The following is a 13,758-nucleotide window of genomic DNA, read 5'->3' as shown; positions in this document are numbered from 1 at the left end:
TCGCCGCCGATTCTGTCAGCAGGAGTCTAAGGATCAAACGAGAAGTTTAACGTCGTCATGTAACAGATTGTTCACTGAAACTCAAAGAGGAACACGTTTAGCTGCACACGTTTCTACACACAAACCAGGAGACCAAACGCCCAAATGGTCCATTTCCATCCTGATTCTGTTCATCAGACTAAAACTTGTTTGTTCATGAAAATGATTCTTCACTCGGCTGGAGGTTTAAGATGCAGAAATATGAACTTTTCCTGATTAAAGGATCAATTCTCACAATAAAAAACGACTAAAAGCCGATTTTCTGCCTGAAAAATACTCTCACTTTAGATGAATGAATGTTTTCTGAGCTAAATAGATTAGATGCAGATTTTTAAAAACATTTCCTGTTCATTTTCAATGGAAGAATTCCTCATTTTAATAATAGTTTATTTTAAGAGGACAGTAAAATAAAAACAAACATGGTTAAAAAGGCAGAATTTTCCAAAGGCTGTTTGGATCTGTTGGTGAGAATGTTTTGGTGAAGGCCTTGAATGCATCGTCCTCTCCTCAGAACAGAGTTCCTCATGTTTCCTTATTTCATGGATGAAAGTTTCTTCTTCAGTTTCATTCGTTTGTACTGAAACGTTTAACCAAATCAAACTGGTTTAATATGATCAGATTCGCCGGATCTGTTCAGTATTTTGCCGTCTGGTCCCCAACAACCGTTCTCGCGTCCAGAACTCTCCTCTCAGACATGGACCTCCTCGTAGAAGAGCTGGAGAACCTTTGGATGTGTTCTGCAGAAAGCTCGTCCTCTCAGGAGTCCTGCAGGATCCACCTGTCTGCTGCTCAGGTGATCTCCATGGATCTCCATCATTAAAATGAGATCTATCAAGTGTCAAAAGAAAAAAATACTTTTTTTATCAAAACACAGAAATGACATCACTTCAGTTCATCTTCATCAAGCGATCATGAAGGTAAAGAAATATGTTCTTATTGGATGTTTGCTTCAAACGAAGCCTCTGATTGGACGTCTGCGCAGACGCTTCCTGCAGTCGGTTTGTTGGGTCCAAGAGTGGAGAAGAATCCAGAGATTCAGGGAGGAACAAAGCAGACAGACCTTCTGGAGGACGCTTGAGTCGGGTCACCTGTGGGGGCGGTACCAGAGGGAGGGGCTTAAAGAACAGAGTGAGGAATGAAGCTGCAGGAAACTGGTTAAAGGAGAAATTCCAAAAATGCTCAACCGTCAAAAAGGGTGGATCAGTTGAAGCTTCGCATCAAAATAAGAAACTAGTGAGGATGCAGAACTCTCAATAAAGCGACTGGTCTGGAGAACTTCATCCGGTCCACACTGGAGAACCGAACAGAACCCGAGTGCAGTAATCCCAAAGCCGAGTTCATCTGGGTTTTCCAAACACGGTTTCATTCAGACGCAGTGAACCGAGTCGAGTCCTCCGGTCCGGTCAGAGGTGATTCAGGGTTCAGATCTGGTGTGAACCCAAACGGACCGGGCCGTGTTTTCCTGTCAGTTATGGGGCTAAAACAACCTCGTTCTACACGACAGACGAAACACAAAATGTAAGACACTTTTAAGACTCTTTGTATTTGAAGGTAAAAAAATAAGGAGTGCATATCGCCACCTGTTGGACTGGAGGTAGAACTGCATCGTCGGCGTTGTATGTTGGTCCGGCTAGAATCTCTGATGTTTCCAGAGTCGTGATGGGAAAATGGAAAAATGTGATTGGATAACAAACACGTTCGCTCTCTTTGAATCATCACCTAAAACCAATCAGTGAAATCTGTCAGAAATGATCTTCAGGAGAACGTTCTCAAACACATCAACTAAAAATCTCTGCAGAAGGTTTTCTGACTGTAGAAACGGCGTTTCAGAAACTGCCTTAAATGATTGAAATGTGTTTGTAGTTTTTTTCTTCTTGATTCTGGTCATTGTTGGTGTTTGAATCCTTAAATAACTAAACTCTTAAACCCAAAACGTGTCTGAACGTGTCGCCTGTCTTCAAGCCCTCGTCTTCACCTGAACTCCGCCTTCCTCTGCATCTCGCCGTCGTTCTGACGTCCTCGGGGTCGGCTCCCCTCAGAGCGCCGCTCAGACTCTTTTGGAGTAAACCAACGGTTTCCCCGAGTGTCTCCTGCCTCACAGGCGTTCATGACCTTTCAGTCACAGCTGGATTCTGGCCTCCAGCCTCAGACGCTCTCTGAGCCTCCACACGTCGGCGGCCTGGAGCCCCAAACGCTCCGCCGTCAGACTGTCATGAGGGATTAACCACGACCTGACTTTGCCCCAAATGGTCTTTCCTTTGGTACAGTCTGTGTTTGGTTGGGGGCTCCATGTCACCAACACCCCGGGGGGGATGAGGGAGGGGGCGGGGTCATCTGCCTTAAACTCATCACACTGAAGACAACAGCTGATCCTGTTTGGATCCTCATGAAAGAAGGAGTTTTAATCTTCTCATGATCATGACGGTTTCTGCAGATCCTCCACTTTCAGATCAGGTTACTGCTGATTTAACACCAGATTACTGCAGATTCACGAGAAGATTACTGCAGATTCAAGACCAGACTACTGCAGATTCAAGATTACTGCAGATTCAAGTGCAGATTACTGTCGATTTAAAACCAGATTACTGTTGATTTAAGAGCAGATTACTGCTGATTCATGACCAGATTACTGCTGATTTAAGAGCAGATTACTTTTTATTTAAAACCAGATTACTGTTGATTCAAGACAGGATTACTTCAGATATGAAACCAGATTACTTCTGATTCAAAACCAGATTACTGTCGATTTAAGAGCAGATTACTACTGATTCATGACCAGATTACTGTCGATTTAAGAGCAGATTACTACTGATTCATGACCAGATTACTGCTGATGACTCAACTTTAGTCAAAAATGTTCAACTTCTTTGAGCGGAAAGAATTCAAACTTTATCCTGATTGAAATATAAACGTTTTCCAGGTTGCTGTGGATCAGCGACACTGAAGCTGCTGGACGTTTGTCTTCAAGTTTTTGCTTTTTTATTGTTTTATTGCTGCTAGTTTTTAATTTAAAGTAGATCATGTTTAAAATATCCCTTCAAGTAGATGTTTCCTTCATTAGTAATTCTATAGAATAACAAATATTTTCACTTTTATCAGTAAATCTCAGAATCTTTAACATTTAGGGATGTATAGTGTTAACTTTTGCACAGACTTTAATTTTAAACAGTTTTCTTGTCTTTCAACATTTGTTTTCTAATGAGAAAACTTTATTAGAGATAAAAACATCACATTTGTATAAACCTATTCTTTAAGTTTGACCTGATGACCTTTACACGACGACTGATTAGTTCTGCTTTTGTCCTAAATTGAGGAAAACATTAACAGGAAAGAAAAAGAACCAGGGAAACGCGGCAGGTCTCTATCTGGACTAAAACTGAGCCGAGTTTTTTAACACAGAATGGTACTTGAGAACTCGTGCATGGGATTATGTGATGTAAGGGTTATTTAAATCCCATTTATGTTCATATCTTCAAATACAATTCGATTAACTATTCTTATGTTCATTTTTCAAATTTTTTCGGCAATTAAATCAAACTATTATCTTATTAAAGTCTAAGTTCAGAAACTTCCAGAAAGTCCTTTTATTTTGGAGTAACAAAGCAATCTTTACTAGAAGTGGCCACCAGAGGGCAGCAGCCCGCCACCGCCACACAGAGCATGACTGACAGCTGTCAAAGCTCAGCTGATCCTGACAGGAAGTGGGCTCGTGTGGCGCTCTGAGCGCAGCTGGAGGACCCGCGGTGATGCAGCAGAGCGCAGCAGGCGTCGGGCTGCAGTCCCGCGCCTGTTACAGTAACACAGTCTGACTGCTTTGCTGCAGTCGCTGCTCTGAAGAAGACCTGGAGGTCACCAGAGGAGCTCGTCCTCCGCAGCCTTGAGCTGTGAAGGGAAATGTCTCGGCTGGATCTCTGTGGCACATGGAAGCCGCCTGCAGGAAGCATCAGGGAGGAAACGGAAGCTGCAGGAAAGAATCTCCACAAGGAGAAAAACTAGAAACAGAAATAATCTGTGCTGCATTGACATGACTGTTTTATCGACTGTGTGGTTTTGAATCGGGGGGGTTGGTTGAAGCTCCGCAGCCGAGGAAATTTCACCCCAAGTGTCTCCTGATCTGCGTTAAATTCAGAGCCTGAAACTCCAAAGATGCGTTTCCTCCAGGCGTGGAGACGCGTGTTCAAGCGACCACCTCCACGGAAAAGTTCCTGTGAATGTTTGTTTCAGGCTTCTTCCTTCTAAAGTCTCACGTTCACACGTCGCTACGGAAGATTTAAGTCTGATTTTTGGTTCTAAGTACAAAACACGCAGCCATTGAACAGATAGTGAAAGTTAAACCAGGGAAACTTTGACCAATCAGAGACAGCTTTGGTCGGGACGTTTGCATGACGCCTTTTTCTAAACACGGAAGTGCCAATCGAACAATGATCATGAAGGAGAAGGAACATTTCACACCGAACCTCCTCCAACTGTCAGCAGCTCACGTGCTGGTAAAGAAGAAGTAGAAGCCCCTCCCTGCTTGACAAGTGTGAACACTATGGGCTAACTGTGTGTTGAAGAACAACGCGTCACATGCTCAGTGTGAATGTAGCATTATGTGTGTGTAACCTCTATCATCCTTCACGATACACTGACCACACGTATGATCTCAAAGGAGCTGCAGACTCACCTGCGCTCCCCTAAAGATGCAGCTGCTTCTCTATGACCCTCCACGGAACCGGATAACCCAAAAACCCACAGAACCCGAACAGGTCAACGAGACGGGTCATGTGACTGAGGCTTCAGCAAACACATGGAGTCCCATCCCCACTCACCGCTGATCATCAGGTGTTCCACCTATGAAAGGAAGCAGGTGTGGACTGTTGGTCTTCACGCTCCGGATCTCCACTGACAGACGTCGAGTCTATGGCGAGATTCCAGCAGCGCCGCCGTCCACCTACACTGCAAGTCCTACCAGAACCCGCTCATGTTCTAAAGTCAGAATCACCCATAGGAGGCTTCTTCCATAGACTGTATATGAGAACTGGACTGAGTGACTCCTCCCCCCATGGCGTTCCAAGCAGGAAGTGGCTCAAAGAAGTTAAAATCCCATAAAGAAATAACCAGCTGTTATCGGTCATTCTATTGGTCAGAATAAACATTCTGGCTCTGATAACTTTTTAACATCTCCATAATCCTCTTTTTTTTTCATGATATTTTTTCTGTCTCAGTAACTCAAGTTATAAACTGACCAATCAGATGACTCCGTGAGAGCATGTGGTTCCTGCGAGCCCCCACCTCGAAGATTCCAAACGTTTGATTTACGGATTCTCCTGAGCCACTTCTCAGTGTGGACTTCCAACAATCTCACCCCTGATTGGTGAGAGTGGTTACTATAGAAACTCAGACCGACTCGAACCAATCACTGCTTACTGACATCGTCTGGTTCCAACATGGCGACGCACATATCCAGGGAAAAATGATGGATGAATCGACTTCATTTGTATGGAACCGGAGGTCCGACATTTTCTCACTGTCTCTATGTCCAGTTCTCTCTTATACAGTCAATGGTTTCTTCTGAGGAGATCTGGTTGCTGCTGTGCTCTGTACTGCCCCCTGGGGGCTGTTTGACCCATTGCAGGTTCTGAAAACATTTAAAATGATGGAAAATTCTAGGAAAAATTCCACCATCAGAACATAAAACGCGTTTTTCGTCTCTTCGGCGCGGCGACTGATCTTTAAAAAAGACCTGAAACGTCCAGAGGATCATTTCTGGTTCACTGATTTTGCAAAACGTTTGTTTCAGAAAGTTAGTTTGGAAAAGAGCTCAAGGCCTGATGGAAGAAGGTCCAATAAATAGAGCTTAGTTAGAGAAAAATAAAGATGAGATGAATCTAAACCCAAACTAAGAATACCTCCTTAAATTCATGAGAACGTGACGTTGATGGATTTTACTTCCAGTTTTGCCAAAACACTCAAACAATTAATGAAGGTAAAATGAGAACAGAAACAGGGACATCTAGTGGCCAAAGGAAGCTACAGCGACCGGTCGGCCTCAGAATGAAACGTTCTGTTCATTTATGGTAACAGAAGTGAAGTTTAGTTTAATGAGATCCATGCTGTCTCTGCATTCTGATCCTCTGAGATCACAGGATCCTGAAGGTTTTCTTTGATCAACCTGCTGAAGTGAAACGTTTCTGTTTGATCAAATCTGCAACAACATCAGAAAAATGCAATTAAAAGAGCAAAGAGGCCTTTTGTGATCGACTTCTCCAACATTTGTGGCATCACCATTTTGTGTTTGTGCTGACGAGATGAGAGCCGACAGGCTGGGGGGTGGGGGGATGAAGGGGGCGGGGCGATGCTCTTACTACAGCGAGCGGCGAGGAGGCTGAGCCAGAGCGGAGGAGAGCAGCAGCTGGATGGATGCTGGCGGCGCGCTCCATCACGCCCAAGCAGGAGAACGCCGACCGACGCTCACCTGAGCCCGCGCCGCAGGTAAGACCCACAGCCCGCTCACAGCTGATGATGAAGATCTCTGAGGAGAAACTGGTTTGGAGGAACTTTTTAGCAAATGTTTTCATTTATCCTAAAAAAACAAAGAAATCTTCTCCTAAATCTGCAGATTCCTCACATATTTATTCAAACTGAAGTCAGTTCATCTTTGAAATTTAGATTTACTTTAAAACAGTTTTTTGAAACATTTATTTATATTCTGAGGCACAAATGAAAAAAAATATAGCTTTGATTCCTAAAAAAGACTCCAAAACAGTCTTGATAATTATTTCATTCTGCTGCTTTTTTAATGATTTATCAATTAAATTATATTTTCCTGTTTTTCTGGCTTCTAAATAAATCAAATGAAAAAGTAAAAACATTTTGAACATAAATAAAACTTTCATCCATTTACATAAAAACTCCTGCAGAAAGAGGTAAAACAAACTTTGACCATTTTTTCTGTAAATAAACGACTAAACGGTCTAAAATCTCATCAGTCGTTCGGCTTCGAACAGTTTGGAGCTTCACGGAGGAACGGCAGACGGGAGACGCCCTCAGCGCGACCGCATCTGCTGCTGATGCAGTTGCTATGGCTACAGGGAGAGGGCGGGGCTCTGGAGAGACCCTCCCTCTCTGCTGTGCTTCAGCTTTAGTTTCTTTAGAAGATAAATTCACCTAAAAACTGACGACACAATCAAACTCAAACACTCGGAATTCTGGGAATAAAGATCAAAGCAGCACTTTTGTATCGTTTGCTCCATCTTCCAGTGAACTGACGCGTTTATTAAAAACATCATAGAACTGTGGATGTTCCCGACTAAAGAGACGTCAGGCAGCAGCAGAATTTACAAACCTACCTACAACACAAACAGGATCTACTCCAGAGATGTCTGATGTCTTTGAATGCACCGTGTCAGCTCTCACTGACCACGCCCACTGACCACGCCCACTTACCAACATCTGTTCAACACATTCTATAAAGTTCTTTAACGTTTCATCAATCTGCTTTTTCGTACAATTGAAAAAAATGTGGGTAAGTTTCAGCAGATTCACTGAAGCTGATGTTTCTGTTGCACTAAATGACATGAAGAAATAATTCGCTATAAACACATTTACCTTCAATGACAACGGAATGTGTAAAAAGGAAAGTTTTCTTTATCCATCCATCATCCATCCGTTCATCCATCCATCCGTTCTTCCATCCATCCATCCATCATCCATCCGTTCTTCCATCCATCCATCATCCATCCGTTCATCCATCCATTCATCCTCCATCCGTCCATCCATCATCCATCCATCCATCCTTCCATCCATCCATCCATACGTTCATCCATCCATCCTCCATCCATCATCCATCCATCCATCCATCATCCATCCATCCATCCATCCATCATCCATCCATCCTTCCATCCATCCATCCATACGTTCATCCATCCATCATCCATCCATCCATCCATCAATCCATCCATCCATCATCCATCCATCCTTCCATCCATCCATCCATACGTTCATCCATCCATCATCCATCCATCCATCCATCCATCCATCATTCATCCATCCATCATCCATCCATCTATCATCCATCCGTCCATCCAGTCTGGATGTTCAGTCTCATCATCTTTATCTCTGTACTTCCTGTTCTGTTCTGGACTGGATCTGTGTCTGCTGGACGTGAACTGACTCCAGCTCAGGATCGTCCTTCTGTCACAGTGAAGGATCAGCATCAGAATGCTGCAGTTGAAGGTGAAGAGGAGGAGATGAAGGCAGGGATGCGCTCCACGTGGGAGCATTGATTTGCAACAGTAGAACTCTGTGTTTTTACCGCTGTTCATCATGGAGAGCTCCAGCTGCATCTATTGATCCCGCCTCTGTTTCCCAGCCTCAGACAGAACCCTGATGGATCCACGCTCTCGGGCCGTGGAGGTTTCAGCGGCTGGAAGCTGAAGTCAGGAGAAATTCCTCTGACTGAGAGGTTTCTCCTGGAGTTTGTGCTTTGTGAGGCGACAACGTTTAGGACTTAATTGTCTCCAAAGCTTTCTGTGGTAATGAAACAGCGTGGTGATAAAACGGTCAGAAAAACCCAACGCTGCAAGTCTTCCTGGCTTTAGGAAACGACCTCAGCAAGACTTAGTGTCTGTGCTTCACGCTGGGATTTGATTCTCTGGAACGTTCGGCGTTAGCTGCAGTCGGTCTCTGCTCGAGGAGCAGATCAGCTGTGAGGCTTCGGTCGTGGTGTGTTACAAGCAGACTCCGACGGCTGACAGCCAGGAAGGACGTGGGGGGGGCACAGATGTGTGTTCGTGTGCAACAGAAGCAGCTGTAGAAAACACGACACCTCCATGATGCTCGGAGCAGATCACCTGCAGGACGACCTCAATCATCTGCAGGGAAACGCCGTCGTCTACGTATTTCATCTTTGGTTCATTTTCTTTAATCCAGTTTTGATCCACAGAAGCAAATAAATGAATAAATAAATGAAGAGAATCAAAAAAGTAAAAATAATTGTCTTCCCTTAAAGATTTGTTTTCATTTTCTTTACATTTTTGTCAATTTTTCAAATTCTTTTTAAAATTCTTCATTTTTTTTGATATCACAGAAAAAACGTTATTTTTTTATTGACTCGATATCAGTCAGATATTTTTAGAGTTTTTCTCATTCAAAGAAACATAAATGTTCATCTTTAACTCCGAGGTTAAATGAAATATTTGAAAATATCCAACAATGGGATTAACATGAGCTGTGTCCGAATTCCCGCCATGATCCATAACTACTAAAAGCGATACAGTGGCCTGGATTTTTGAAGCAATCCAGACACCATGCTCACTACTTTCATTTTGTTTTTCTGAGCACCAGATATGACGTAAACCATTTCACAAAGTGAAAATTAAATCAATATGAACATATCTGTGTTTATTATGACTCCACTGTGTTCTCATGGTGGAAATGTGGAAGGTTCGTTAAAAATATTACATTTAAACACATTTTTTTAAATAAAAAATATTCAAATGCAATGCATTGTGGTCTATATTCACAATGTAGTGAGCATTGATTCACACTAGTTTTTTGCAAGGACTTCTGGGAAATTTCTAGGAAACTCGATTCTTGAAGTGTAGACTAGAAGATGGTGAACTCAATATACACAGTGATAGTGACACGGTGATAGTGACACAGTGATAGTGACACAGTGATAGTGATACAGTGATAGTGACACAGTGATAGTGACACAGTGATAGTGATACGGTGATAGTGATACAGTGATAGTGATACAGTGATAGTGATACAGTGATAGTGACACGGTGATAGTGATACAGTGATAGTGACACGGTGATAGTGACACGGTGATAGTGATACAGTGATAGTGATACAGTGATAGTGACACAGTGATAGTGACACAGTGATAGTGACACAGTGATAGTGACACAGTGATAGTGAACTCTGCTTGTTGTCTAAATTATGGGCCAAAAATAATTCAAGTAATTCATAAGAATCTTTGTTATTTAACTCATTATAAAACAAAAGTTTATTATGGTTTTTACAATAACTGGATCTAAAGTCACAATCTTAACATCAAAAATCCTCTTTTTGCTGTTCTTGTGTCATTTTTTCTGATTAATTTAAAGAATATGAACCTTAAAATGTCATTTCCGAGTTTCTTTCTTCCATTAGTTATAAATCAGGAGCAGATTGTTTGAAAGAGATCATATTTGTGAGGTAGAACGAACACTCGTGTGTAGAATACTTCACAGTTTTGGTTCCGTCTCCTGAAGGACCATGAAGGATTCTATGACCCGACTCCGTTCGATGGACTTCCTCCTCCGTGACGGTTGGAGATGTCGGTTCTGAACCTGTTCTCCACCAGGGGCGGGGCTTTGTGACTCTGTCAGCCTCCCGTGACGGGATTTGAGCAGCAGATTAACCCCCACAGCCTCCATCCATACTTCCTGCTCCGACTCAGACTGTGCGGATGCGTCTCCATCAGACGGGATGAAGTGGGTGCTGATTGGTTTCTGCTAAGCTGAGCTCCATAAGCCTCTTCCTCAGCGGCGTGGGAGCAGGAGGCACGTGGGGGGTGAGGAGATGATGGCTGGAGGTGACAGCTGCTGGAGGAGTGGGCTGAAGAGCCGTCTGGAAGGCTCCGGTCCGGGTGATGGAGGAGCGGTTGGAGAAAAGCTGCAGGAGAAACCTCCAGATCTCCTGTAGGAATGCAGCAGCAGCTCATTGAAAACGTCTTTTCTTCTGGAGGTTCATCTGGTCCGTTCATCTCAGCTCACGTCTTTCATTTGTTCCTGTTTCTGCCTTTGGTTACATGACGTGACTGATGGACGTTTCTATGAAAGACTGACGTTTCCGTCTTCCTGATGTAAACGGTTTTCGTTGTGTTCTCTCTGCTTTTAGAACTCTAAGAGAACGTTTATCAAGAGTTGGTTCCACTTTATGTACACAGTTACTGGAGTGGAGCCGCAGCATCAGCAGCAAAATCTAAAGCTGAGTCACATGACCTGTACAGGTTCTGTGGGTTTGGGTTGTTCGGGTCTTTAGAGTCTCATGCAGGAGGGGCTGCATCTTAAGGAGGTGTGTCTTTTAGCTCCCTTGAGGGTCACATGACCACCTGAAGGGAGGTCATGTGACCTGGAACGTACCATCGTCGTGGGGTAAATGATGGAAGTTATACATGATCATACGAGGTCCTTACACCACAATCCAGCGGTTAGTCAGGTGTGTTCAGGATGTGGGGGCGGAGTTAGAAAATGCATCTCATCTATCTCCCCCTTACCTTGTTGAAGTGTTCAATACGACCTGTCGCCCGCAGCACGGCCATAGATAAAAACATGAGCACTTATGGTTCACTGACCTTAACCCGTACAGGTTTGACCCTTTCCACCTGTATCCGCCCCTAAGGAAGGTTTGGGTGAAGGCTTTAGAAAAGGCAGTTCTGTGGTGGAGGTCCAGAAGAACCGGGTGACCCGGTCCGTTATCATGATGCGTTAGAAATCTGTTTACTCCAAAAGTAAATCCAATCCAGCATCAAACGATTCATGTTTTCACTGAAACAATCGAGTTCTATAAAGTCTCTGTTCCTGTCAAAGGTCAGAGGTCACAGCTGTCATAGATGTTTAAAGTCCTGATGTGACTGGATTGTGTTCTGGTTTCTGAAATGAAGGTAAAATGTTGTCAGCAGCCTCGACTGCTGCTGCTGCCCTCACACATCATGGCAACACTGTTGACTGATTGATTGATTGATTGGTTTATTTCAAGCATAAATTGTAAAACTTACGGGACAAAACACACAAATATTTCAAATCCATTACAGAAATAATTAAAATGTCTTCAATAGAAAATAGAAAACAACAAAAACAAAACACACTTATATCACATTTGATTCATTAAATATCGTAATTATTAACTAAAGTCAAGAAGAGTTTGATCGATTGAAAGAGTGGGAAGTGAACTTATATAATTCCACCCCTACTTAGTTTACTCATTTTACACTTTTGCATAATTATGTTCTGATCAGATCAAATGCGTGTTTTTTTTAATTTAATTTTAAAGTTAAATACTTGTTGATTATTGATTAATCTCAGAAAACGGCGGGAACACGAATAAATCTTATTAGAAATGATGTTTCTAGTGTTGATGTCTTTACATGGTCAATTTATTAAGGTTTCTACAGGAAAACTGTAAAAAAAACTCGATAAATTTAAAATATGAATTCTCTGATTTTACATTTCTTGGTTTTCACAAAGAGCCGGTCCAGTGCTTAATGCAAACATCTTTTATGTGTTTGGTTGCTAAAGAAATGTTAAAACTTGACTTTGAAGTGGAAGCACAGAAATTGCTACAGATATTTATTTGTTTAAGACATGAAGACGTGGTTTGGTTGCTATGGGAACTCACCTTCATGGAGGCTGTTATTGTGACACTATAGATACAAGGACAGTATACTCTGTTAGTGGTGATACTTCAACACTAGTTTCAGTTTTAACTTTGTCAGTGATTTATTCTTTTAAACTATAATTAAAAACATCTTTACTGATAAAAACTATGGATTTATCTGCATTGATCAATCTGCTTTTATTACAACATTGTTCATTATTGATTTTTGTTTCTGGAGCTTAAATTAAATCCTCCAGGTCTTTAGATTTTGTCAGGTTTGCTTGAAGGATAAAAACAAACTCTGTAAAGGAAGTGATGCGTCTCAGCTCAGTGGTCCTGTGGTAGAGTGTCCACCCTTAGACTGGAAGGTCGTGTGTTCGAATCCCGGCCAAGTTGTACCAAAGACTTCCTGTTTGATACTCAGCATTAGGGGCTGGACTGGGGGGTTAAACAACCAGATGGTTCCTGAGTGCGGCTGTGTCTGCAGCTCACCCCTGCCCCAGAGGAGGGGTCAAACACATTTCACACACTGATGGGACTTTAACTCTAAGAGCAGCATTTGACTCTCAGACGTTTTCATCACCGAGACACTTTAAAAAGTTAACATTGTTTAGTTAGAAATGAAATAAATATACGTTTATTTAAAGCGTTACTTCAGTTTTTGCCAAAATCCAACAAAGTTTTGTCAAATATTTGAGTAACTTTGCAGAAACTGAACATCTGAGAGAGTTATTGTGCTGCAACAGCAAAGCTGGGGCTAAAGGCCATCCATCAAAGATGCAGATTTACACAAACTGCGTCAAAATGTTTTACATTGACATTAATAATTGAGCAGATTATGTAAATGTCTATTCTGAAGCAGCACGAGCGTTTCTCCTCCAAACATGATGGTGGATCCGGGAAGCCTCACAGCGTCACAGGAACACTGGAGGATGACGTAACCGCTCCGCTTTTCCTTCCAGCTGCACTTAAACAGTCGCTCCTCCAGTGTGTGTGTGTGTGTGTGTGTGTGTGCGCTCCGATGTGAATAACTTGGGTTACTGTGTGTGTCGCCCTGCAGCTCCTGGAAAGCCCACACAGTCTCTGAGATGCTTCACTTTTCTTTTACTTCACGTCAATTTGCCATGCTTTTCTGTGCTGACGGCGTGTGACAGGGCGCCGCGCTCTGTGCACGTGTGTGTGCACGTGTGATATGACCACAGGAAAGAGTGTGTATGTTTATCTGCATGTCAATTTGCATCAATGTTAATAACAGGTTAGCAGAGGTCTCGGAAACAAGAGTCTTATTTTAGTGCAGCTGCAGAATAATGAGCAGAAAACAGCAGGAATTCACCAGGAATGCAGCTGAACGAGAAGTCCTTTCTGTATTTA

At 42.7% G+C, this 13,758-nt stretch overlaps 1 protein-coding gene across 5 annotated transcripts in view; it reads left to right on the top strand.

Moving 5' to 3' along the window:
- Window positions 1–71: 71 nt before the first annotated feature.
- The window catches only part of rph3aa (rabphilin 3A homolog (mouse), a), a 199,717-nt gene continuing 186,030 nt past the window's right edge, over window positions 72–13,758 (top strand). For all 5 annotated transcript variants that reach the window (XM_024298970.2, XM_024298969.2, XM_024298968.2 and 2 more), the window contains exon 1: window positions 72–6,513. In XM_024298970.2, coding sequence (XP_024154738.1) covers window positions 6,377–6,513 — 137 coding nt within the window. In that variant the 5' untranslated portion in view covers window positions 72–6,376. The remainder of the gene's footprint in view (window positions 6,514–13,758) is intronic.

Source organism: Oryzias melastigma, linkage group LG12 (genome assembly GCF_002922805.2).
Source record: "Oryzias melastigma strain HK-1 linkage group LG12, ASM292280v2, whole genome shotgun sequence".
NCBI classification, from domain to species: Eukaryota; Metazoa; Chordata; class Actinopteri; order Beloniformes; family Adrianichthyidae; genus Oryzias; species Oryzias melastigma.
Note: the sequence above shows the minus strand (reverse complement) of the source record. Positions and strands in the feature narration are given on the sequence as shown.